The sequence below is a fragment of the Apteryx mantelli genome, chromosome 1 (genome assembly GCF_036417845.1).
Source record: "Apteryx mantelli isolate bAptMan1 chromosome 1, bAptMan1.hap1, whole genome shotgun sequence".
In the NCBI taxonomy this organism is placed as follows: Eukaryota; Metazoa; Chordata; class Aves; order Apterygiformes; family Apterygidae; genus Apteryx; species Apteryx mantelli.
This window is the reverse complement of record NC_089978.1, coordinates 172,896,260-172,923,361: the sequence shown is the minus strand read 5'-3', so window position 1 is coordinate 172,923,361 and position 27,102 is coordinate 172,896,260. Positions and strand designations below refer to the sequence as shown.

At 38.7% G+C, this 27,102-nt stretch overlaps 1 protein-coding gene across 1 annotated transcript in view; it reads right to left on the bottom strand.

Annotated features, from left to right (window-relative positions):
* DCN (decorin) overlaps nt 1-18,176 on the bottom strand; it is a 40,748-nt gene extending 22,572 nt beyond the window's left edge. The window contains exons 1-2 of the mRNA XM_013947576.2: nt 17,998-18,176; nt 13,723-13,955 (exon numbers count right to left, since the gene is read on the bottom strand). Coding sequence (XP_013803030.1) covers nt 13,723-13,927 — 205 coding nt within the window. The 5' untranslated portion in view covers nt 13,928-13,955; nt 17,998-18,176. The remainder of the gene's footprint in view (nt 1-13,722; nt 13,956-17,997) is intronic.
* Nucleotides 18,177-27,102: the final 8,926 nt, after the last annotated feature.

Here is a 27,102-nt window from a genome sequence, read left to right as displayed (position 1 = left end):
TTTTGAATATGTGGAAAACAAACCACCATGCATAGCTTAGAGGAAAAGATGAATCTCTGGTGCTGAAGAGCGAGTGCAATTTTCATTAAGCAGTTTAATAAGTGCCATACATCCACCAGTTGAAAGCTAAGTCAACTAGGGCCTCTCCATTGGAGGAAAAGTTTTCAAATGGGCGGATCTGGACACTGCCTTTTAAAATCAACAGCTAAATAATTCAGAAGTAAATTGTGTTTGAGGTGTGGACTGTATCCAAGTGTTTCACCACTTGTCACATCTCAATTGCCTCCAGGAGCTGTGCTTGAGATTGCAGGTCCCAGTCTTGAGAGCCAGTTGCATCTAGACCGCATGCAGGAGCAGTGGCGTGGTGCAAACCCGGCCCTGTGCTTGAATTTCCCTGCCTGGAGGGCAAACCTTTGAATCTTTGCCATCAGTGTAGGGTAGTACACAGGCACTGTAGATGAATGGGGGATTTTGTACTATCTTGACAGCATAAACGAATTTAAACCTAGTCTAGCAAATCATAATCCCACTAGAAACTGAAATGGCTGTTGACTCCAGAACTAGAATTACCAGTAGCCATGAGGATTTTTTTGACTCCTCTAGCTTGGATACTGAGGTTTTTAGAGGGGAACTGTGGGCTGTCCTTACTACCTGTTTCATAGAAACTCAGGTGATGACCACATACTTCTGAAGCCACGTGTACATACTGTATGTCCACCTGCAAATGCCTTCCAGCTAAATTTATGTAATAACAGCTGAAAGGAAAACTAGTGTGGGAAAATACCAATTAAGTCACTGTTTAATAGTTTTAAGAACAGTTTTCACAAGTATTCCCACTGTTTATGTATTAAAGCTTGCTTCCTAAAAAGCCATATGACAATCTCTCATAGCAGTTTAATTTTTCATGCGAATTACCAGTGTTATACAGTTTGGTATTCAGTTACCTGGAAATGTTTCAAGTCTCTGGTTCCGAAGACTAACTTATAACTGACTAAAGATTTAGATTCTTCTGTCTTTCTGACTGTATGTTACATTAAAAATACATATGGTTTTATTTATTTTGATTGAATAAGACTAGATCAGTTATTATTTAAGTTGGTAAATATATATATTTTTAATTTAATTATTCACATAATAAGCAAAAATGGTATGGCCCCATCCTTCCAAAAAGCTTGCTTATATTGAAATTAAGAACCTAAAGATTCTGGAAATATAAGGGACTTAACAAGTCTGCACTTCCATAGCCATAAAGGCTATTACCATTTATACTATGACATGTCTTCAGGAAAAATCATAACTTCCTACTATAAACTAAACTGTCATTAATTCCTGCAGCACAGGTTGGATCAGTATTATTCTGTGTAGTTTTCTACAAGTAGGAATTGTCTTAAGTTCTGCATTACCAGCCTGTAGCACTCAGCTGTTCCCACCAGCATACATGTATGTGCGCAAATACGCATGCATATGAGAATACATAAAGAGCAGATAATACCACAGAACTACAAGAGGAAAAAAGTGTGTAGGTAACCTTGAAATTCTCCCTCTTGTTAGGATCAATTGTACTTATACTATCCATGACAAGTTTTCCTAACTTATTTTTACACTATTCATTACACCACCAATTTTGGGAATAACAAAGATAGTCAAATGTATAAGAGAGATGTCCAGCAGAGCTGTATTATCAGTGGATTTCTTTCACGCAGACGACTAGGATCCACACTCACTTTTGGAGGCACTGTGAAGGGCATGGTGCCATTTGCGGTCTCAATTCATCTCGAACATTTTCTCTGTGGGAAGGCTAACAGGCCCAGGAATCCCTCCTCTGTGGGAGGACGGAAAAGAAGGTAGGCCTGCAGAAATCAAGCTTGCCTTTGTGGGATCCTATGTGGGACATAGGTTCATCTCCTGGTTTCTTAAGTGAATTAGACTTATGCAATTACTTTGTCTGGCTGTTTATCTGTGATTGCCTTTCCACCTGGAGAGGACAGAAGCCTGATGGGTCTGTGGGTTTTATGAGATCAGAAATTAGGCAGAAAAGAGCCAAAGTAATGGCACTTTGAGGCAAAGGCTCGTATAATTCAGCCCTTATCCTTTGCATGAGAAAACAGCAGTCAGCAACCAGCCAGTTCCTGTGTAGTGCTGCACCAGCCCAAATAGCACATGCTGCCATTTACCCAGCCAAACAGGCGTAGGAGATGTAGCAAGGATTTGGGAATATTGTGAGGACTAAGGAAGATTAGGGGTTTTGGTATACAAGCCAGGATTCATTACTTTTGCAACTCAGGGAACGCCTATTCAGCTACAGAAGCTGTAATCAAGCAGTTATGGACTAGTTTGACCCACAAAGTGAGAAGTGTGGCTTTTGAGCCCTCCTCAGTATGCAGGGGCTTCAGTTCCTGGTTCCCGTTTCTCAGAAGTGAGAGCCTCAAGTTAGTCTGCAGCTTGGCATGGGGCCATTTCTCTGCTGAAGCCATACGACTGTGCAGAAAAGGAATGCCAGATTTATGGGGCCAGTGAGAGAAACTAAGCAAATGGGAGTCTGAGCCTGCAGCCCAGAGATGAGGACACTTCCCTGGGAACCATGTTCTTGCAACACTGAGGCCCCGTAGTCAAAGTAACAAATATATGAATAGTGCCAGTTATAAACAACTTTAACAGTACAGCAGAGCTTGTGGTTTGTTTGCTTGTTTTTCTCCACCTATCCATTTTACAACAAGCGGGGATGGGTATTCAGGGTAATAAACCTTCCCTCCTCTAGCTTGAGAGAAGGGGCCAAAAAGCAGAAAGAGACCTGAACACTGTAGCTCAGACATGTGTATCATTACATGGCAACACTCACGATTATTATCACAGGGGCCGTAAAATGGGGCTCTTCTCAAGTCTCCTTCAGTTTCCACAAACAGCTGCTGCCGGCTGAGGAATTTGGGCTGAGCTACGCGCAATTCCCAACTGCGCTCCGCAGCGACTGCTCTCCTGACGGAGGCGGCCTTTCCGGCAGCTGCTGGCATTTCCTGTGCACGCAGCGGTGTGCTCGCCCCCCGCTCAACGCCGAGCTGGGACCCGGCAGTGGTGGTGAGGTATGGGGAGCCTCGTCCAGCGAGCCAGGCTGCAGCCCTCTGCGGGGCAAATGCCCGTAGTCATGCCATAAGGGGGATCTGGGACCAGGAAAGTGAACAGCAAGATGATGGGGTCATGAGACTGAGTCATGGAAAATAACACGATGCAAGGACTGCTTTCTTGGAAGGACAGCAGGGATCTGTAACAAAGCTTTGTATGCTTTGACTTGGAAGAGTCCACTGAAGCCTTCTCGGGCTATGTACTTCAGTATTTACTGGAAATTTTTCTCTGTTGTGTGGAATTTGCACATAGTGCTAATTTCATTATTTGCATCCTACCACCCATAAAATAAGAAACAACTGTCCTTCTTTACTGAGAACTATCCACAGCCTCCTTCTCTCCCCCATTTTCAAAGTAAAAGTCTGTTCTCTACTTTGTCCTTGCTTGCTATGAAATCACTGGTATTAATGAACTTAAAAAAAAAAAAAAAAGACTGAGAAACTTGAGAATTATTTGTCTCAGGTGATTTTTCTGAGAGAGATAAAAAGCTGAAGCATCCATAGGAATTCATGAGAGCCTTAGCATAAATCTTCTTAAAGGTGACTCTCAACCATTTTTCAGACTTTTTTTCAATGTATAAGACTCGTGGTCCATTAAGATCCATTTTGGAGGGAGTTTTTTCACAATTTATTATTTTTTATACATCTCTGACCCTTGCCATAGGAAAGAAGGAGAAAATGTACTGCAACCCCTGCTGAAATGGCCTCTTACAAAGTTAGACCTACTGACGTGTTACTACATTGTGTTTGTTCAAACATTCACAACATTGCTTCCCTGAATAGAGTAAGAAACAGAAAAATAGAAAGAAAACCACACATCATACCCAAACACACAATTCTCCATTATGATAGCTCTAACAGTTTTTTAAGGTTTTAAAATGAATGCTTTGCTCTAAGTGCTCTCTTCCATTTCCACCCACTCTGTGTAGTGAACACATATTTCAAAGTATAACAGATATTGCAAACTACATATGTTACAAATTATTTTTCAGCATTAGTCACATTGCTGGTACGGATAAGTTGAACCTCACAGCTCCAAAAGCTAATACAAAAGAGTAATGGTATGTTCTTTAAATTAAAAATCAAACAATGTCTATTTCTGTCTTGCTTCTAACTGAGTCGTAATTTCAAAGGTCTGGAAGATTTGTGCCTTATCAAGAAGCACAAAGGTATTTTAGGAGAGAAAAATATTCTGAAAGCGTTATGGTCTCCAGGGATTAAGGCAGTAAGTAAAAATTCAAATATTGTGAGATTTCTGATAAAACTGCTAAAATTGCCAACATATTCCCACTGTCATTGTTACTGGCATATAAAGCATCCCGTCAGAGAAGAGCAACAGTCCTGGGTGACTCATGCAATTTGCCAGCACTGTGCATTATGGCTTTAATCACTGTTAATGCAATACAGATGTCATATCTATGACTATGCATGCATTAAAGTGAAATATTTATTTCTTACAAGTATTTACAGTAGTCAGAAGAGAGCATTTCAACATCTAGGGGAAAGTGAGCATTTCTAACATATTAAATTTTGAATGATCCTTTGGGGTAATACAATCTGATGTCTGCTTAGCTTTTAAGCAGCAGGTAATGGATACCAATCTAAGGATATCATTTGAAATCTTTACTTTGAGATTTAGGAGAATTAGCACTAGCATAGCAGAATAGCCATAAAGAGTAGTTTGAAGGGATCTTCTCTACTTTCCAATAAACTTATTCCTTCTGATCCTGATACCATGGTCATTTTATGATCGGGGGGTGTGGGGGGGGGCACAGAGGTATGTTCCTGGTTATTTGGGGTGTTTTTAAACATATCATGACCATTTTTCATACAGGATGTTTTAGGATTGCTCTCAGCCTGCATTCATGCAAGCAGAACAGAGCACAACAGAAGAGAGCCACTGTAACTGTGTCTGGATATAGTTAATAAAATTTAAATACAGGCTGAGAGAGAATTTCCTAAGTGAATCAGGGGGTCTGTGGAGCTGCTAGTTTCCTTTTTACTAGCATCAGCTAGTATGATGCTATACATTACCTTGGGTATCCTAGATATTATGGCTTTGTTACTTATTTACTTTTAGTTAGCCATTTAGTGATAGACCTTCTGCAGGTCACCTATCACTGTAACAGCCATCTCCTCAAGTCCATAGGATGTAAGCTGTCTTCCATAGGGTGAGAGAATAAAGAAGAGAAAATAAATATTATCCTCAAATAAAATTATTTTTAGCTAACCCTGAAAACAGTAAGATTTTCTAACACTTCTCATCTTAAATTCTTTCTTCCTATTTCCTTTCTATCCATCTTCTTTTTTTTTAAAAAAAAAAATTGTGTTACTGTTTCCCTTGAAAAAACAAGATTTTCCCTTTCATGTTCACCTCATTCTTTCATTTCTCTGAAGTGTTCCTATCATATCTGTATCCCTGGTCTTCCTTCTTTGGCTTTTTCCTCTTTCACTGTTATTCTCTTATCTACCTCGCTGCTGTTGGTTGTTTTTCTGGACTCTACAAACAGTAATATCACCCTTCTTTTCCTATCCTTTCTTCCCAGGGGTGAAAAGTAGGTATGATCCTCCTGTTTTGAAGCTGTAGAAATGAAAGCTGAAAGCATAATTGAACTTCTGAAAAGAAATGGCATCCCAGTTGAATGGTAACATCTTTTTTTTTTCCATCCTGTTTGGCTCTCTCACTTATATCTTTGCTCCTACACCTCTTGGGCAGAGATATTCAGCAAAGAATCTGTTCTTTCAGAGAGCAGTAATGACACCAATACCAACACTGTTTTTCCATGTCACACTAAAATCTGAATTCATTGAGAGACTGTCTAGTTTCTGGGGCCTGTGCTGGAGCAGTAGAGGAAAAAAAACACCTGCAGGAAAACGAGCTTCTGGACATAGTGATTACCTTAAATGTTTGTGGCTATGTCCATAATGAAAAGGATCAGGCACTTTGACATACAAATTGAGATCATGCTGGGCTTTCACATTTTAGGACAGGTGCTGCAGCAAAAGCTCTTTCTGGGGTGACCTAGTTCATTTCTATCCTGACTGATACAGAGCAGGCTGTAACCCCAGTCATACTTGCACATGTCTTAAATGCTGTGGCATTTCCATTAGTACTCTATACAATTGTTGTTTTTGTAATGAAATCCCAAAATTTGTCATGTAGTTAGGTTGGCAGAAGAGGTTTCTGGTTTTTATTGTTTTTAGAATATTTCATGTTTATTCCATTATTTTTCAGATTGAAATGAAAACTGAAAGCATCCTCTCTAGCAACTCAAAGCAGTCCAGATAAATCCCAGGTAACAAACACAAGGTTGGTATGGATATGCTTTTACCTAAGAGCATGTACACAGAATGCACACTGAGTCCTTAAATGTTGTTTTTCTCCTTTTTCATTCTTAAATACTCCCTATGAAGATTGCAGTAGAGTTGCCTGTGTAGCAAATGTAACCCTGCTGACAATAATCTTAATTTATACAGACTTGTTAGAAGCAGTCAATCCCATGGGTTAAAAACTGCAACTCAAAAAAAGAAGGTGCAGGCATGGTCCTTTGTGTTAATGTCCCTTTGAGTTCAAGTTCAGCGTTTCCATCTCTTTCCTCACTGAGAAGCCAATGAGTAAGGTCTACTCCATCTATTCTGCTTTCATAGTGTGAAGGACAGTAATGCTCTGAAAGAATGAACCCTTAAATACAAGACCTAGAGTTCTAGCATTTGATAATACCGTTTGTGAGGCAAGGCATGTAAAGCAGAAGAAATAACTTTCAAAAAAAAAAAGTACAATGCATTGTAAAGAATATATTCTTAAACTGGAACTTTAAAAACAAAGGACAAAAATATATTGAGAAAAATACTCCTTTTTTCCCTGTAACCTGATTATCCTCTTTCTGCCTGCTTCCTTTTAATCACACAATGGATCCAGGATAAAGTGAAAAACAGACCAGTGAGTCCAAAGTTGAAAGGAAGAGGCAAGATAGGTCAGAATGACACTCTCTAACCTGGGTTAGAGAGAGGTGTTTTGAAGACCTGCTTAAAACTAGGATATTTTCTAAATACCACAGTAACTGGGGTCTGTATGAGCAGAATATTCTCGAGTGACTGGAGGCTGTCATTGGCAGTTCCTTGCCGCAATCGTCAATGGCTTCAAGCAAGACTTAAATTCTTAGCTCTCATCCCAGTTTGCAGTGGATTCTCAGTGAACCTGGGAAGGAGCCTTTGGGCTCCTTAGCTCTTCCTAAGACTTGACCTGGAGTCATTAGCAGATGAGCACCACAGACTTCATGTTGAGAAAACATAAATAATTTCTAAATAGTGTATAGGTGTTACTAAGTATTACACTCTAAAAAGATGTTAAGAGCATAATACACATATTATAAATGGTTGTAATGTTAGTAGAAGATGTCAGTAGTAATTATTTAATTTATTTTAAACACTTTAATCACCTGTTATGTACTATAATGACCTATAACAGTTGACTCACCTTTTATTAGCTATCTATTAGTCATTTATTTATGCAGTGGGAAATTTTAGAAATGAACCCTTGTTATCATATGAACCAGAAAACAGTCACTTCTTGTGCCACTTAGCAGTCAGGATTTCCATTCTGTCACTAGACTTTCTTAAATGCCATTTCTTAGTCTGAAACAAACAAACAAATCTAAAAAAAGCAGGAAACACACAGAGGTGGTAACCTTACCTTAGCATAAGCAGCTAATAAAGTATTTATATTGGACTAATATTTGCCCAGACTCATGTCTGTCAGTTGGAACTGGAACATCAGCAATTCAGGTTGTAAAACTGATGGCAATGCAACAAGGCCTGTCTTTTACTGTTACACCGGAGAAGGTTAATGATAGTGTGTAAATATAAAACAGTCTACTTCCAGGCCAGTATTTTTTTTTTGGACAACTTATCAAGAGTTTTTTTTATGATTTGATGAGTTCTTGACTTAATTCTTTGGGATGTACTAAGTGTATGGCTTTAATTCATGCTTTGTTTAACTTCCAGGACATTCCAAAAATTGTATCTAAGCAGAATACATACTAAAATTTCAACAATCTATGGTAAATTTACTGTAAAATAATGCTAATCATTTGAGTTGCCTTTTTCATGCTATAACTTTATCTCACCTAACTTCATTCATCTAAAAGTTAGTTGTGTGGTCTCAAGTGGTCATTGAGACCTGTCTAGTCAGTGGAATTCCCCACAGCGTGGTTTATCCTATCTGTCACTGACACCCACTTTCAGCAGGGTGAACTGACCCAGGAGGTGGTTGCCTAACCCTCCCCATGACTGTGGAAGGAGCTGAGATGACTTTTAGACAGATAATGTTACCTGAGATCCATTCTATTTCCAATACAAATTCCTCATAATTCACCTCCTACTTCTCATAAAGCACACAGAAATGCTTGGACAGAAACAGGCCATCCAACATGGATGGACCTGTCTGGCAGCTCTCTTAAAGACAGTCATAGACTCACATAGATATTCCAGTCTAATCTCCAAGATATCAGAGTATTACAGTTCACGCAGTTATCATGTAGTAAGGCCAATGACTTGTGTTTGACCAAAGCATAAGTTATGTTTGGTTAGAGAATATTGTCCAGGAAGGCACTTAGTCTCAATGTGAAGGCCATGATATTAGATGCAAAGCCTTATCTCAGTCTAAGTGGCAACATACTTTCCCAGATTTTATGGTTCCAGTTTTATTGATAATATTTAATTAAATGTCCCAATTCCTGAAGTCAGCAGATTGCATGACATTCTCAGCTTTTATTAAACAAAATAATAATAAATCTCTAGTCCTCATTGTTAAAAGGAAAAATGCATAAAACATGCAATAACTTATCCTGCAAGCTCAGCAAGTAGAATGTAAATTAACAAAACCTTTTTAATTTTAAGATTGTATTTGATAATGTCTGGTCATATAAGTATTCATGTTTTCTCTTATTACCTGTTTAGAAACCCATCATATTTTGAGCAATACTTTTAGCTTGAAACATTATGTTTTTGAAAGAAAGGTAAACATTCAACCAGTGACACAGATTTTAAAGCTAAGTACACAATAGTAAGTAATCCCATCTGTTTTCTTGAACTCATAAATGACTGGCATCAATCACCAATGAGGTACATATTATTTTTCTTTAAAAAGATTTTTTGTTGACAAGGGAAGTTCAAATCAAGTTATGTCCCAAAGGAACTTAATTTCCTTTATATAGAAAGATGAGGTTCCCAAACAGATTCATGATCAGAAAATGATTTTTCAGATGTTTCTGGAAGATTTTATGCAAGGAGATAAATTGTGTTTCATGAAGAAATAAATTAGCTGTTGTCACATTACCGTGGTTCAAGTGTTGAAGGGCCTTCAGTTAATACAGTTTAGACACCATATGTTTTCAGATAAAATGTCTCGTGTTACTGGATCCCTGGAATAATGCTTTACACATTTGTGAGCTTTTCACTCACCGATCTCAAAGTGCTTTTCAAACACACACTCCAGCACCCATGCTGAGCTTTAATACACCCTTCTTTATTTTACAGCTGGAGAAACTCTGCATTTCTGAGCTGTGAGTAAAATTCCAGCTTGAGCTGTAATATGGCTTGAACTTTAATTACTGACATGCATCTCTTGTGCACCTTTTGGAGACCAAAAAATCCCCATGGTGTTGATGACAAGAGGGCTGGAGGGACCCCCGTCATGTCCTGTGCAGTCTCTAAGCACAGGCTTTTTCTTGCATTCTGCAGAATACAAAGTCTGCTTGCTTCGTAGGGGGCTGACAGACTCATTGGAGAAAAGTGAGGTGATATAAAGTGCTAGCCAACACCTCTGAATACACTTATGGAGTATTCTGCATCTGTTGAAAGGCTATATAATCGCACACATGTCCTCCTGCCTACCAGAGACCTCTGGGAGGAACCTCTTCTTGCAACTCCCTTTGGGAGGCTAGGACTTCAAGTGGAACAATTAATCCTTCCTCGTTCTTTTATGAGGCACCTTTGGCTGGCCAGCTGACTGGATGTCTTCTCTGTATTTATTGTTTTGATACATTTTGATACATGAAGAGCTGCCTCTGATCAGCTATATTGGCTACCCCCTATATCTGTAGTGCATGTTAATTAGGAAGATGTTTGTGATCTCTAAGGGAAGGCTGACTATACCATAGTAATGCCACATACCAAGACGTGATTAAAAAATGAACCAATGGCTCCCGTTTGGCAACAGGAGGCAGATTCAGAAAATGCAGCACTTCTATATTACAGTGGCCTTCTTTGATGAGATCCTTGGGCCTGTTGCACAAAGGTAATAAATCTTATATGAGGTAGATAGATTGGATCCTGCTCTTGATCTGTCAGTAACCACAACTCTAAGAGAATTCTTCTTCAGAGTGTGAGAGGACAGCCTTTTCCTTCCTGCTAATTCAGCTTTTGGCTTGGAGGCAAAATAAATTAATTCAAAGGCATGTGCTTAGGAAGATGTGACTGAAGCTTAAAAATACAGGAATGCAGAAATTCAGCTGACATGAGCGTAACTGGACCACCAGGCACTTTTCACTGTTTTTATTGAATTTGGACTTAAAAAAAAATATTTCCATTCAGTGTTTATGGGATGTGGCAGCTGGACAAAAGAAGGGTAACAATAAAAAGGGCAAAGATGATCTCTGGACCCTGGATTTGCTAGTTCTCCTGTTGCCCTGTTCATATAACTCTGAGTCCAATAGTGGGCTCATTCCTTATGCAGCAATAGTTAACAAATAGTAAATGCCTCTTTGGGCACAAAATGAAGCATGCAGTAAAGGGGAGAGCTCACCCTAAGTAACCAGTGTTAGGGGTCACCTCAGCCAAGTTCCAAAAGTTCAGGTGGTGAGAGAAGCCTTGTATTATCCCAGAGACCTGTCAATGGCAAACTTGGTTTAGCAGCTTTCTGAAGCTCTGCCAGCTCAGGGTCTCCTGGGTGAACGGAGGTTGTGGCTGCCCCATGCCTCCCATGGTCTATGCTCCCCACAGCCAGCATGCTCTGACCTGCCCATGGTACGCTAGGGTGCGTGGCTGCAGAGGGCCCTCCTTCCATGACAGATACGGTGTGGAAGAGAGGATCCAGATTTCAGCCTTCTTTGTGGCAGGGATTTAATGCAGTATGTTCCTAATATAACCCTGGGAGGGTTCTGTTATTGCTTGCAAGTGTTTCTTCAGTGAGTGCCCATGGGACTAGATGATTAAATCTGATAATCTGGGGGGAGGGAGGTAGCTAATTTGGTTGGGTAGAAAATGCCTAGAGTTTAAGGGAAACACAAGCCAAAAGTGATGGTTTGCATGGAGGTGGAATTCTCATTGTGGGGTTTCATGGCTTCTGTGTGCATATTGCATTTCTGATCTCTGCGCCTTGAGCGCCCCTTCATCTGACAGCCAAAGAACATGCTGCGTTGTCCTGGCGGGACCTCCACAGTTTGAAACACAATTTGGAGCTCTTAGATCCGACTTCCAGCTTTCCTCAAGTCAGAGGGTTAATTTGATACTGAAAGAGTCTGAGTCACAGAGAATGAATTAGAGGCCAGAGAAACGGAGAGCTGAGGGCAGATTCCCCTGTGAGCACGCAGATATCTGCCCTGGCGCACACAGCTATCCTGCTTCTGCTCTCTGGGGGTGACCGTCTGCTCTGGGTCCTGATGATCCTCGCATTTGGGTAACAACCCATAAGGGGCTGTAATAGGCATATGTGACAAGGATGGATTAAACTAATGCTAAGATTGGAGAAATATTAATAATTATTACTTCCTTGAGCTCTGCCAGGGAAATATTACTGATTTTTCAGGTCTATATATTTTAACCCCAGGAAGATCTCTCTTCCTTGGTGCCCAGAGGCTGGATGTTATCAGACCAGCCACTTCAAAAGCACAGTCTTCTCATTCCCATATCTGCACTGTGTGGGCTTAAACCAAGCTGAAAATGTATTTCTTTCTTATCACCCCTCTTGAAATTATCTGGGAAACACAGAATGGAGGTTTTAATCACTTTATTTCAGAGTCTCCTTGACAGTATGGAAATTTATTAACCCAGGAGCAATTGTATGTAGTGGATTCAACAATTCTTTGGAAACCATACGTGTGTGAAGGAGAACCCAATGAATATGGGAGCAAGTATAGCAACAAAGGGCCCTTGTGTGAATATCTCTACTTTTTTACTGAGTGAAAACTTCTTACATTCTGCAGAATTGAAGCAGGCTGGGGACAGATTCCCAAAATAATTTAAATTCCATGAAGGTTAGCCAGTGTTACAAAAATAAAAGCCTAAGGTCTTCATGGCATATGTGGCAACTTCCCAGCCAGCCTGTAATTGCTACTATCTGGTATCTAAACGGTAAAAAAGAAATTATCTTTGAACTGGGCTAGTATTGTGAAAGCTTTATGAATTCATGGGTAGGTTAGTCCATGCTCATTTGTGCAACTTGGCTTGCATTGTTCACTGGGTTTTTGCCAAAATCTGTTGTGTAATTATATGGCTTACTTTAATAAGTTCACAGAAGTTTCTAAGGATGTAAATATCTTTTCCCCCTCCTTTCTGTAATTATACAATACCCACTGCAATGAGACCTAAATCCTAATAGGCAGACTTGAGTCATGATTTACAGTAATTACCAAAGGAAATGCTATAACATAGGAACACAGAAACACCCAGCACTATATTGAAACAGCTGAGAGAAGACTTTTTTAAAAAATATACTGTATAAAATTGTAAGAGCAGTTCTTTGTCTGTCCAGTGAATAAACTGACTAATTTTCTTGTGAGTAAAAACCATCTTTAACTGATTTTCTGCACTACACTAGACTTACGAAGACTGAATAATACTGGCTTAAACCAAGAGCAGTCTCACTGAAGTCAGCTTCATTACTTGAGATTCCTGCATGAGAAAGTCAGAACACAATAATGTGGGCATGGCTTCACATTCTCGGTCTGACTGTATAGACAAGCCATCATACATGACTGAGGAAGGGGAGTTTGGGAGAAGGATTCTCATGGTTTAAGCTTGAACACTGTCTAAGAAAGATGTTTTATAAAGAGTTCCAAAAATGTTTTCATTGCTTTGGAGTGTTTCCAGACTGTTTCCTCCAAAGAACTAGTCCCAGCGTATTTGATTCAGGGTTGGTTATTCCATGCTCATGTAATCCTATGGAAATAGGACAATTTCTATGTTGAGGTACTAGTCAGTATGATTGAGGGTGTTGGAATCTGGACCATACAATTTAGAACTTTTTAAAATGTTTCCAACCCTACATCTAACCTCATTGAATTTATTTAATATGCATTTCGGGGAACAGCCTTGAAAAGTGATCTTCCCTGCAAGAGAAATCTGTGGTCTTTCAAAGAATGAATAAAATATATCTATATAAAATATACATGAAAGATCTAACATTTTGTGGTCACAACAAATGTCCAGCTTGTCAGGGCTTTATGGCCTACTCATATAGTTCATTCTAGCTAACTGTAACCTTAACATATTTCTTTGACAAGAACCTAGTTACAGCGTGGCAGTGCTTAGCAGCCCAGCCATCCTAGCTGCAAACCCTTAGCTAGAAAGTAAATATATATACTATGAAGGTACTTTCGCGGCTTACCTAGGTCAGAGCACTGCACCACACGAAGGTGACACTGGCAGCGGAAGGGGCATACTGGTCCAAATCCAGTTAGGATAGGATCCTCTGTTGGAGGCATATCGGCAGACCCTTCATCCTCCAGCATAAAGTCAAACAAGCCCTTTTGGTGGAACGGCTTGGCCAAGCATGCTGGCAGCAGTAGGACGAAGAGGAGAGCCAGCCTCATGGCTTAGTTCATTGACGCCAAGCAGGACCTAGGAATCAAAGCAGGAGATTTAAACCAAAAGTAGCAGTTTTCCATAGCTGCACAGTTCCTGCTGAAGGAGGTCCAGCATATCCACCAATTGCATAACTGTTCCTTTCAGTAAATGAAAACTGAATTTTGAAAATAGGGCAGTTATGTGATAGGAGTCTGGTAACTGCTTGTCAATAAGCTTTTTTTACAGAGCAGTTAAAAGGCAATTGTAAACACATCTGTTTGCATATTTAGACTAATATTTATTAGGAACAGGCAGCACTGTCGACTTTGTTATGCAAAACAGTCAACACAATAAGCCACATTTTCCATTTGTATGTTTTCTGCCAACGTAACAGTCTATTTGATTTCATTAGCATTTGTTTCATAGCAATGAGTTTGTTCCCTGGGGATGAACCTGAGGTTCCTGAATTCACTGTAACGCATTATTTCATGTCTTGAGAAATCTTTTTTAAAAGTTCCAGCTTGCTGTGTGTTTTAAATTATAGCCTAGTAAAACTGATTGGGAAATAGAGTAAGATCTGGTGATGGGGTGGAGAGAGAGAGGAAGCTCTGTTTAAATGAGCTATACTTCTTCCTCAGTTTAAATAACACAATAAAATTGAATACAATGTTGTGTTATATGGGATGTTCTTGGCTTTCTTTCCAGATTTTTGGCTAGGGTATCTGATTTTATAACAATGTACCCTGAAAATCCTCTGCTTTGTACTGCATAAGCATTTGAACTCATGCTTGTAGTATTGTCAGAGTATTTTATATTGGTACTTCAGGGCCTCATCCTGCAAGCTTTTGTGCTCAGAGGCAACTTTACATAAGTGTGTATTGCCACTAATATTAACATGGAAAACTGTTTAAATATGTGTTTTCAGGACTGAGGCCTAAATGCATTTCAATACATTGTACATTGTACTACCTATGTTGTTGTGTGCTGCAGAGAAACTACACAACAGCTGTTTTCAGGTTTTGTATCAAGGCTATATAGATCAGCTAATTTTCTGAAAATTATTTTCTTTTACTATTTGCATTATATGAGGAAGCTTTTCTTTTACAGCACTTCATGGGACTAAAAAATAGTACTACCACCACCCTCCAAAAAACCTGCCTTCAAGTCACCTATTGACAGAAAGACAGACTTGTCCTTTGGTTAGGAGCCTCTTCTTAAAATGGATAGCATAGTCTTAAATACAGGTATTGCTCTTTGTAAAGAAAGCAAAAATGTTCACTTGCTTCTTCAGGTCAATAACTGGGTCACTGAAATTCACTTCTGAAATGCACCATCAGGGTACTAAAGCTGGGGTTTATCTTACCTAGCAGAAGTTACCTAAAGGTTAGGGTTGTGGTATAACATTTCTCAGCTCCATATTGACTAATGGAGAGATAAAACATCCTGGGGGAGAGGAAGAGGAGGATGAGCATCTCCCTCCCTCCACTGACAGAAGGAACCTACTAGGTGGGACTAGATGCCTTAGACAACTGGTATTCAGTGAGCATGATATACTGGGGCCTCTCTTTCTAGAATACCACATCCAGGTATTATAAAGGGACTGGTTAGTATAAAAAAGCTAAATAAATACAACTTGCAGTCTATATTGTGCCTGAGTTCAATTTCCTTTATAAATTTGTACAAACAGATGCCAATAATGCAACCCTGCTAAGCATTTGAGCCTCACTCTTGAGTGGATGATAAGGTTACCGTCTAAAATATGCTAGTGTTTTAAAATCATAGCTAACATTTCTGTCTTTCACCTAGTAGGAAGACAGGTATTTAACATCTTTAGATGTCCTAGTGACTTCAAAGTGAGTTTACATGCAGTCAGACATTATTTTAGTTGCCTCTGTGAGAAACATAGCCTGTTTCTCAGTTAAACCTGAAGGCATTTTCTGCTGTGGGAACGTGCTGCCATATTACCCACGACATGCACCGAGGGGCTTTGCAGACCCCGATGGCAACAAGAGGGTCACAGTGTTTTAGCGTGTTCCCTACTGTTGGCAGAGCTCGTGTCATGTAGTGGGGAGAGAGCAGAGTGTCACTGTGTGGACCATCCTCCTGCACTGCTTCCTGCCCCCGGCCCCCAGCCAGCATCAGGATTGCGTCCTTCCCCAGCAACACCCCTGCTGCACGTCTGGCGTACATGCGGAAAAGCGAGGATGGTACAGCAAAGCGGTTAGTACACGGTGCTGAGTTCTTATTCCTGTTTAATCTAATCCAAGAGCTTAGCATAATCATTACTTTGTGTGCACAGTTGTAAAATAAAAATGCAGTTTATTAGTACTTTGAAACAGGAAGACAAACTTGCTAAATTGTCACCATTCATTGTAATAGCTGCTTTGTGGAAAAGATCAATAAAATACTAACGGAGAACAAACCATATTTCAGAGTGCCCATTAGCATCAATAAACACTGGGAACGCCGCACACCAAAGCTGGCTTGGTAGTGGCAGGCAGTACTCTTTAAAGAGCTGCTCCAGCTCTTTTTTACATATTGTTATATTTTTTGAAACCTGCTTGTATTCCTGTTAATGTCACTGCTGAAGCACCATCCACTCTGAGAGTGTACATTCAGGATCCTTTCCTGGAGTTAAATTACTACCCAGAAAAACTATTCAAAGGCACTTTGGAAGTGTCTTCACACTTCACTTCTTGTTCATATTAATACTAATGACTTCACTTATCAGTTAAACACTGCAGTAGGCCTTTTACTTCGTCCATTGCTTTGCCAAAACTATAATAAATTCAGTAAAAGTTGTATATGAAAGAGAACTACAGGACAACAAAGGATACCAAGGATCTAATCTGAGGACATAGTGGAGAATATAACAGATAAAAACTACGTATCAGTCAAGGAATAGGAATAGATATGTGTGTGCTTATCTTTATTAATACACATATTCCTACTTCATGCACACACATCTCTTCCTATTGTTTGTATTGCTAAATGAATGTAAACAGAGATTAAAAATTTGTACAGAACTGTACTAGTAAGAAATGTTTGCATTTTGCTTAGAAAAAAATAGGGAGGGAAAAAATTATCTGAATTCTTAAATGTCTGTGACACAATATTTATGTCTGCAGGACATAACTGTTTAAATTTGCTTTAATTATGTGTTTACAATGAGGAAGACTTTTCCACAAACAGAGGAAACTATACGATAGACTTGGCCACATTTCAGTTCAAAATAGCACTGGAAATATGCTTCATCAGTTCACGTCACCACTATATTGGTGGTCTTCTTGTCAGTTTGCCTTAATATTAAGTTTTAAATATTGGTTCATCCACTGTCAGAAATCTCTCATAATGCCACAAAAGGCAAGTTGAACGATATGTACAGTTTCCAAAAAACCCCTACATTATGTTTTACCCATTTTGTGTAATAAAGTTTAGCTGCGGAAACATAGGATCTAGGATTTTAAAGAGATTAAAACTCTATTGACAGAAGTTTCAGCTCCAGAAATTTCCTTTTCTACTATTTAATTCACAGGCACCTTCTTTAAATGCAAGTTGCTTGTTTGTATACTGTAACATATCACTTTCTAACATTACAAAGGCATACATTCAGTCTGCTTAACTATCGACTGCACATTTTTCTCTCTGAAATTGTAATTATACTCATAAACATTTGGAATATATATAAAAAAGTCTGAATGAAACATTTCACAGAGTGTACTTTATGACCAGAAATGTAAGAACTCAAACATTTTTTACATTCACTACATCACACACTCTAAACACTGGATTGCAAACAGAGAATATACTGCTGCAAAAGTTTACAGTAAGGAGAAAGAAAGGACTATAGCAGTGCTTATACAAATCAAAACAAAAGACAGAACAGTCAAACAAACAGTAGGAAACGTGCACAGCCCTTGAGAAAGCATTCTCATGTTCTCAAGAAGCAAAAATGCTGGATAACAACATTTAACATTGCTAAACATTTAGTAGGATTTTTCTTGCTTCTCTTAAAATTCAACTAGTTCTTGCCGTAGACTTGCCTGAAGTTTTATTAGTCTGCAGCATAGTTCAGGAGAATTACTGAAAACCATACCTTTTAATCCAGGGATTTGCAACAGGAGCTCTCAAAGCTGAGATGTAATTAAACTAAATATTCAACCCAGGCAAAAGGCTTTGCAGGTGTGGAAAGGAGGAGGGGGTAAGTTCAGCTCAGTGACTGTCACTTGGTGGAAAACCCTCCTGCTTCTATTCCATAGCACAGTTAAAAAATAAGGTTTCTCTCAATGAATACAATCCAGGCTGACACCCACATTAGATCATATGGTAATGATATGTCTCCTGTATTGTAGCCAGAAACTTTATCAGCTCTTTTGCTTTCTTTTCCTCTTTTTTTTTTTTCATTTGCTTTATTTCTTTTTCATCTGTTTAGGATCCCAAACTACTTGTACACTATATGACAGATGCTCAGATGTAATTCATCTTACTTATTTTATTTATGTCCTCAAAACATATACTTAGTAAAGTTTTTTTGGTCTTAACTATGGTTTTTTTCTGATTCATTACCAAGAAAAAAAAATGTTTTGCTGTTTCTCTTGTTTATAATATTTGTAATTCAAGAACATGATATAAAATTAATCTTAGAGTTAGTCAAAGCGGAGATTAACATCAGAAAAAAGGGGTGGATTTAGGTAAAACTATTTGTACAGATATCAACCTGCCTTTGCTTATACTATAATCATTGTCTAAGCCAAGTAGTATAACCTATAATATACTACTCTTATCCTGTATAATAATAAACTTTTTATGTATTTCTTCAAACTACGGCATGTTTTCGATATATATATAAATCATGTTTTCATTAGTAGAATGACTCTAACATTTGTGGTTAGGACTGTTTTATATAAACTTTTCTTTTTTTACTGCATTCTCACCAGGGCAGCAACACAGAGGGGAAATTAGCTTTAACTCATTTTTTTCTAGATACAGTGGGGCTTTTATAAAGCATACATGGAATAACTTATCTGGCTCATTGTTTATATTTATATTTTATTTTAGTAATCTCTGTTTTGATGCAAATATCAATAAAGCTAAAATGCAGTTTCTCTATTCCTGCACAATTTTAAAAGTCCAGCAAGCTCAAAAGAGACCAAATACAATAATTACTATTTATTTAGTAACCCAAACACAGTGTGAACATATGTAGCTTCCCTGTGCTGTTAGATGTCCTGTCTAAATGCTGGAGGCTTGTGTCTCTGTGTTTTGACTTGTACCCTTTTATTTCTGCCCCTAGGCTAGGACCAGGTGCAAATCTGAAATTAAAGCCTGTAAAATGTGAAAGGTTGTTGAAAAGAAGTCTGAATTTTTAGAAACACAATAAACTATTGAAATTTTAGCTATTCTCTTCATTTGATTTTAAGAAGAGCCATTATAGCTTCTTTTCTTTGGTGGAAGCAAACATGGTGGAATAATTGACTGCTAGTTCTGGTCAGTGTAGCACAAAGATGTAATCAGAGATTTTATACTACAGCTTCTTTGTATTTCACTGTAAAAGTAAGGATCATTTATTCCTCCCTAGTCTTTGAGCTAACTTCTTTCCTCTTCCTCTCCACTAGATTCAAGACTTCTAATGATTTTTGTTTTGACATTTTTCTACATATGATTAGTTGTCTTCCAAGCTTTCATGCTTACAACAAAGCCTTATCTTTGTCCAGAACTGTCGCCATGAGGCTTGCTGAAATCTTGGCTGCATCTTAGTAATGTCAGTTATTTGAACCTTGGTCACCAGCTGCATCTGCTGTTTAAAAAACATTTCAAAGCAAGATTTTGATGAGGAACAGGTCAGGGTAAACTTGTTGTCAGTTTGCTTCACAAAATCTATTCATATCCTTTCCCAGTAAAATCCTAATGCATTTGTTCCGATATCTATTAAGGGGTCGAGAGGTGTTATAATTTCATAGCCTAATCATCTCTTTATTTGGAGACAAGGGAGGGAATGGACAGCTATATCTCCTTCTTTTCTGTCTTTGCCATTATGGAGACTCAAAATAACTGCAGAAAATAAATATCAGGGTGGAAACAGGTGGATGATGAATTGGGAGGCTGCAGGCCTTCCTGAAGAGGAACTGGTACAGGCAGAAGGAGACTTTTCTTCCTTTTTCCTTAAAAATAGCCATCCCAAGAAGGTCAGAGGGGGAAAGATGTTACTCCCTTTAAGAAAACACTAATGCTGGCCTCCTCTCTCTGTCAAAACCCAGAGATGAATGGGTATGTATTAGATGTCCAACCTCTCCTGAAATGCAAAGTGCAATATGTGGAGGACTAAGGAACAGAAAGGTGACTTGGGAGATTGAATAGTGGTGTAGTACCCTACTAAGTGTGTGTGCACACTGTTCTTTGGGTCATTTGTATGCTCAAATGGGAATGTGTGATCCTTTCCAGTACAAGTAATCCCTCACCCCCATTCCTATGTAACTTAGAAGATAAGCACTTTTACAAAAAAAGAAAAGTCATTATGTTATTTTAATGTCAATGATGATGATTGATGTCCTTCCCAATCTGATCTACTTTAACTACAGCTTAGTCAATACAAAAACATCATGATTAGAATAATTGATTTCTGTAAGATTTCATTAGTCCATCTTAACAAACCTGTAGGACTACATGCTGCTCCAATTACTGATTCCCCAAAAGTTACAGACAACTGCGTGTTAATGTTATTTATACGACGGTATTTTTATTATATTTTGGTGGATAGCATCTGCTTCATTTGCTAATAGCTTATTTTGTGGACCTTCCAAAGGGCAGTGGCAGGAGAGAAGAAAGGAAGCCTGCATGCTCCTCTCATGTTGGCTGCTGTGCCCAGGTCCAGGGGCAGTTTTTGCAGGAAGGAGAAAAGCAGCTGCCTAGTGAGGAACAGGATGTGCTCGGGGGAACGGCTTCTAGCACGTGGGGTTGGGGGTCGGGGAAGAGGCGCAGCCAGCAGGCCCCTGGTGCCGCAGGCGCAGAATGCAAGGTTCCTCAGAAAAACTGGGAACAGATAGATAACCCACTCTCAAGGGGGTGGAACAAAACACTGGTTTTGGGGTGCCTGGGAAAGAAGTACAGCATTCATTGCAATCTGGAAAGTTACTGGAATAATGCCAAGGCAGGAGGAAAAGATCTCTCCTGCAAGGACACCGTGGCCCAGAAATTTGGTTCTTTCTCGCTCAAAGTCTCCTCTCCTGAAAATGTCTGTTTTCTTGGGCTGCGTTCTCACAGATCCCAACTTTGACAAGCAAAGCCCGTAGAGTGTTTTTGTAGTGTTTGTGGTAAGGAAGAGGGGCAGGCAGTTCTGCCTCAAAGTCCTCATTAACCAGCTAGGTAAGTGCCCCTCTCCAGCAGGATGGAATGAAAGAAGATCCCATGTTTAGCTGCCTCTCAGGGGTCCTTTCCACTGCCACTGTCACTATATCTGATGCCTGGGCTTTACAAGCTCCCAAGGACAACAACATTCGCCATGCTCTCTAATATATCACTGGTTGTCTCTCCTGCTCTTTCCTCACTATGTGTAATGATTTCTTCCAGGCACCTGTAGGAAACTGTTCTTTACCATAGCAATGGAATTCCTATGCTAGAAATGTGGGTAAATGTTGATCCAAGCTTGGTAAATATTGACCCAGGTAAATATTGACCCAGGCACAGCCTGACAAGGTAGCTAAAGAGACAGAAATCTAGTTACAGGATATTTTCAGTATCAAAGTTTCCTTCAGTGCTCTGTGACCTTAAAAATGATAGTCCTGAACTTCTTGACATTTCTACAGATCAAAAGGACCAATATATCAGATTTTTGATGTGTGCTGTCAAAAGCATTATTTTTCTGCAAGTGTGGAAGCATCTCTTCTATAACAATTTAAACAAAACAGAACCAAACTTCTCTCAAATTAGGTGAGAGAGCTCTCTCTTTGGGGGAATAGTCTATCTCATTATTGTCTGTCTTCCCTTCCCTCTTTTCCCCATGCCACAAGGCAATGTACTTTGTAGGTCACCCCTCACAGCATCATCTCCCTGCCATCTTCTGCAGAGAGTCTGTGGGATGTGCAGGTCACTGTAGGAAACAAATTCAACCTGTCCTCAGGCCCCCAGTTGAAGTATCCCTCATGTGATGACGTCCTTCACCTGGGGCTCTTTTCTTTGGAAGGGGCAGTCTGTTGCTGTACTCAGTGCTGGCATTCATTTCCACCACCCTTAGCACTCTCTCCTGAATTAAATTGTTTTGTTCAGTTGCATCAAGCAGCTGAAGGAGATAACCACATGTCGATGTAATCTTACTACTCACTATGATTTCAAATGCTCTGAATTTAACTTCCATCTCTGAGGAGGAAGTCTGTCCTAACTACTCCTCACGCTTTCACAGTGTAGACTACAGAAGCACATATTGAGATCACTATTATCTGTCTGCCTCAAAAATACAGTGAATAGGTAAAGCTAGACCTCTTAGGAGTCCTCTCAGTTAACAGCCATCCTAGAAGTACAGAGTGAGAGATAAATAGCAGTAATTGTGGAACCAAAGACCCCAGAACCTCATCTTGACTAAAAATGGTGAAGAAAACATATGCCAAAGCATTTACTTCTATATGCACTGATATGCCTTTGTATCGGTACTCAGGTACTCCGTTTGCTGTGTTTCAGTTGGCATTACACATTGTTCCTGCCTAAAAACTGTGTGACTTTGAGCAGTCTCCTGCCCTTAGGAAAATTTCTGCATATGAAAGAAATAACATGCTGCCAGATTCCCCTCACCGAAGGACTTGTGGGAACCCAAGACTACAACTCCCTATGGAAGACACAATCTTGAGAACACCCTCCCAGAAAAGAGAGCCACTCTGGCAGTGGGGGCCAAGAGAAAAAAAGAAAAAAAGGAGGGATGACCGGAGAATAGAGAAGATTAAGGTAAGAGGAGATGAAATTTCAAGTAAGCAGCTGTTTTCATGAAATTTTGACCTTTCTTTTTATTTTCCAGTATCTTGTGTTGGACTCCAACCATTTTCAATGTTCAGATGAAAAATCCAAACCTTAGCTCTCATTTTGATGGCCCTTAGATCATTCTCTGGACAACTCTCACCATCCCAGCTGGATTACACAATGCCCTAGAAAAGGATCACAGTAGTTCATGAAGTTGTTGGAACTATATGCCTTGCAAGTCCTGTTAGTCAGGGGTTATGAACCCACATGCAAAATGAGACACATCCTGTACAGCCATGTGCCGTTTAGGAACCTATTCCCAGATTATGAAAAACATGTGAATGGCCAGGTCGTATCCTTCATTTCCGATTTAGTCATCACGGAGAGCTAACTTTTTCAGAGGGAAAAAATGACTGCATTACTGAGGAAAGTCCTGAATAAAGAGTGCAAGACCAAAAAGAGGACATTTATGATAGGATTTGTGTCTGTGTGTCTATGTTAAAATGCTCATTTTTGTATGTTGGCAATCTGCTGAGGAAATAAAAAATTTCTAACTTCAGCTCTGCTAAGAAACGTATGATACAGTGACTTTAAAGATATAAGCAATGGCATCATAAAACTTACTGCTTTTGTTTGGATTGTTTGACCTCACTTTAGTGCAGAACTGTTGAGAATCTTTAAATGGATACTGATGAGTACACGAGCTCCAATTCTGCTCAAACAGTGTGTGTCCTGTAGGGTTCAAATGAAAACGATTATCTCTTAATAGCTCTTGAACCTTTCAAGTACCTAGCTGTATTTGAGACAATTTAAAGACATGCTAAAGAAAAAGACGATGTGGAAGCAGAATCCTGATAGCACCAATGTTATCTAGCATTCGGGGGAGAGAGGTGATCATGACAACATCATACAAGTTATTCTAATTGTACCTTGTTTTAAGACATGGAAAACTAGAACACAAGTCTCTTCAAGAAAGGTGAAATAAAAGCTGGTAAAACAGGAAAGTGTAGGAGGGCTTTAAATGCATTTTCACACTAGCATGTCTCAGAATTGAAAAAGAAATGTGAAGACTTTTTAAATCTTTTTCTATCAATGTAGAATCATATTTCTTTCCAAGATCACTTGGAATTAGGGTCACCAAACATAAAATACTTCCAGGTAAACTCAGAGAATTACAAAGATATAGTCCAGGTACCAGGCTTCAAAAGGTCCCTTGCATTTCATTAAGCATTCAGAGAGACATTCACTTCGCCTTGCCATTAACTGATGCTTTGAACACAGGAATGAACAGACCAGACACTTTTTTTGGACTGTTTTTCTATTTTAAGTAGCTTCTACTTTTACTCATATAAATAAGCCCTTCAAATGATTGCCCTGACCTAGTAATTGCACTGATGTTCCTCAACAGCAATTTTCTATAGTTAACCTGAACAAAGACCACACTGAGCTAATGAAGAAAGGATTTTTCTAAACAAAATAGAGTTTAATTCTACCTATAAGAACTTTTAATGTGATTGCACTTCCTTGTGTTATTGAATTACAGTGGAAGATTTCTCCTACTAGTAATCATAAAAGTAGAAGACTACTTTTTTCTACATTATTCTTTATTTCCTTCTTTACAGCATGTTTTTCAGTTACTCCTTTTTTCCATACTGTATTCCTGGAGCAACCTACTCTGCCAAGATCAGCTACATTTTAATTTAGAGGATGGCACACACATACATTCTATATCAATTGAAGAAAAATAAAACTTTACTTTGACTATAAATATGCTTTATTTGTATTTATGTGGCTGGTTATTTTTTGTAGATCTGCATATGTGATAGATTTATGAACATGTTGGGACACACCCTCATGGCTATAAATCACATCATTGTATTGAAATTGCAGCATTTGGGGATTTCATTTCATTTCAAAATCTGGCCACTGAATCTCTTGACTCATCTTAATCTATCATACTATAACAGGAACAAGCATTCCTTAGAGATCCAAGTCAACATTCGGAAAAGTGACAAACACTTAGCCACAATCTCTCTAATATATCTGATTTTTTAAGAGACTTCAAAGCACAGTTTTTGAAAATCAGGTATTCCATAAGGCACTGGAAAATGAATACGCCAGAAAACAGACACTTAATGCCTAATCACTTTTGATGGTCTCAGTGTACTGAACTTTTTTGAATTTACCAACTAAATTTAAGTATGGAGTTATTTTCCCTTACATGTAAAAATGAAATAGGATGTTTTAAAATGAATTTATCAGCTTTTTAGGTTTTTTTTCTATTTTTTATGAGATGGAAAGCTTGCATCTGAAGAAGCCACATATATGCTTGCAAGCAAAAATCTATTCAAGAACTGTTCCTCATTTATAAAACCAAAACCACTTCAAGTTGGATCTTGAGACTTGGAGAGTTTGGAGCAGTCATTTGTCATATTGTTGAAGTTCTTCCACTGTGTTCCTGAAGTCTGTCTCTTCTCCAAATTGTTTGCGTCAGCTCTTTAAGAGGAAGTATCTTTCTTTTAGTCACAATTAGGAAATTCAGCTCTCCAAGAAGTAGTTAACACAGTATGTAACCAGCTCACAGCCTGCAAAACAGTTACAGCCATTTTTATGTCAATTTAAAATGAGAAACATTTGGCAAAAGAGGAGATGGAATAGAGTCACAAAAACAAACAATTATTTTTAAAATGATAGGAGAACAGGGGAAAAAGAAACAGTCCTTAAAAGTATGTCCAAGAAGATTCTAATAATTTAGAGGTTCTGTAGAATCTTTCAAATCTCACAAAAGCACCATGTTTGTGACTTTATTATTTTTTCATGTATTCAAGTATGGCTATGGTTTAGGTTTTATTTTATCCTAAAGGACAATTTAGTCTGAAGTGTCTACCTAATATTCATAATCTATTTATCAGATGCACCTCCAGGATAAAAATCTATATGGTTTACAAAGGGTCTATTTTGCTAACTCACCTCTCATTCCAGGTCCCAAAGATACTGCATTCTCTCAGCTCCAACAGAATAAACCTCTGGATACTGGATCACCACAGACATGCAGGGGGTAAATTCTCCATTAGGATTAAGATTACTTTAATAAATATTTATTTTCTTCCATGGTCTTGAAGTGTTAAACATTAAAGGCCTGAAGTCAACTGGGACTGCTTTATACCCTTAAACTCACGAACATGCCTAAGTGGAAACTGAATGGGCGCCGTGCTCCATGCCTTTTGTCACTGACGTCCCTGCAGAAAGTCCCACAGATATTGCCAGGCTCTGGGCCACCTCTGCACGCATGGAGGTGGTGTTGCCCCTAAGAGGGTGACTGGCCATCCTGCTTACTGTGGTTAGTTCTCCACTCCATCACCAGGACACTTAGGGGAGTGCACTACCAGGGTGAGAGATTCAATGGCCAGGTCAGTCTGATGAGCTCAAGTACCCAACTGTGAAAAGTGTAACTTTGGTAGGATATCTGTTTCATCCCTTGCCACTACTTTACTTAGGGCCATTCCTACTTCTTTTCTGAAGACTCATCTTCACAAACTTTATGTGCCAGTCATTTTATGTGAAATTTTGTGCAGAGTTATGGAGCTCCCACCATCTATTGAAATTCCCCCCTCTAAGTCTCTCTGTGACCTTTCAGTCCTCTCAGATTTTCTGCTCATTGAGTCAGGTTTTGTGAGGTTGATGGTATTTTCCAAAGCAAGCAGCTTCTTCATATAATTCCATTTTTTATAGAAAATGGAAAATTTCTTATGGTATGTTTTGGATTAAAAGAGAACAAAATTAGTGGCACTAAAGGGCTACAAAATGTATGAAATGTTATTGCCAAATATGCTGGAGACAGCAAAATGTTTTTGTACTTGTTAAAAATATTCTTTTAAACCTTGAAGGAAGGTTCAGTCTGTCTGAGAATATTATTTTTTTATGGCTTCTCTTATGAGATTATATCTAAGGATATTTTATTTAAAAAAAGTGAAACCACAATATGACCTTCTGTTTATAATTAAAGATCAGGGTCTGTAAAAGATGAAAATTCACATTCTTGTATTTCATGTCTGAGCCTTTTAAAAATAATCTTACATATCTTTCATCAAGGAAAAACAGTGTCAAATTACTGCTTTATAATGAAAGTTTGTACAATATTTATTGTAGCTTGAATTTATTTTCTACACCAATCTGAGAATTGCTTGGCCTCTTCTGAAAAAAGCTGTGAATTTTGTCTTTCACTGAAACAAATATGTAAGTATATATTTTTATCTTA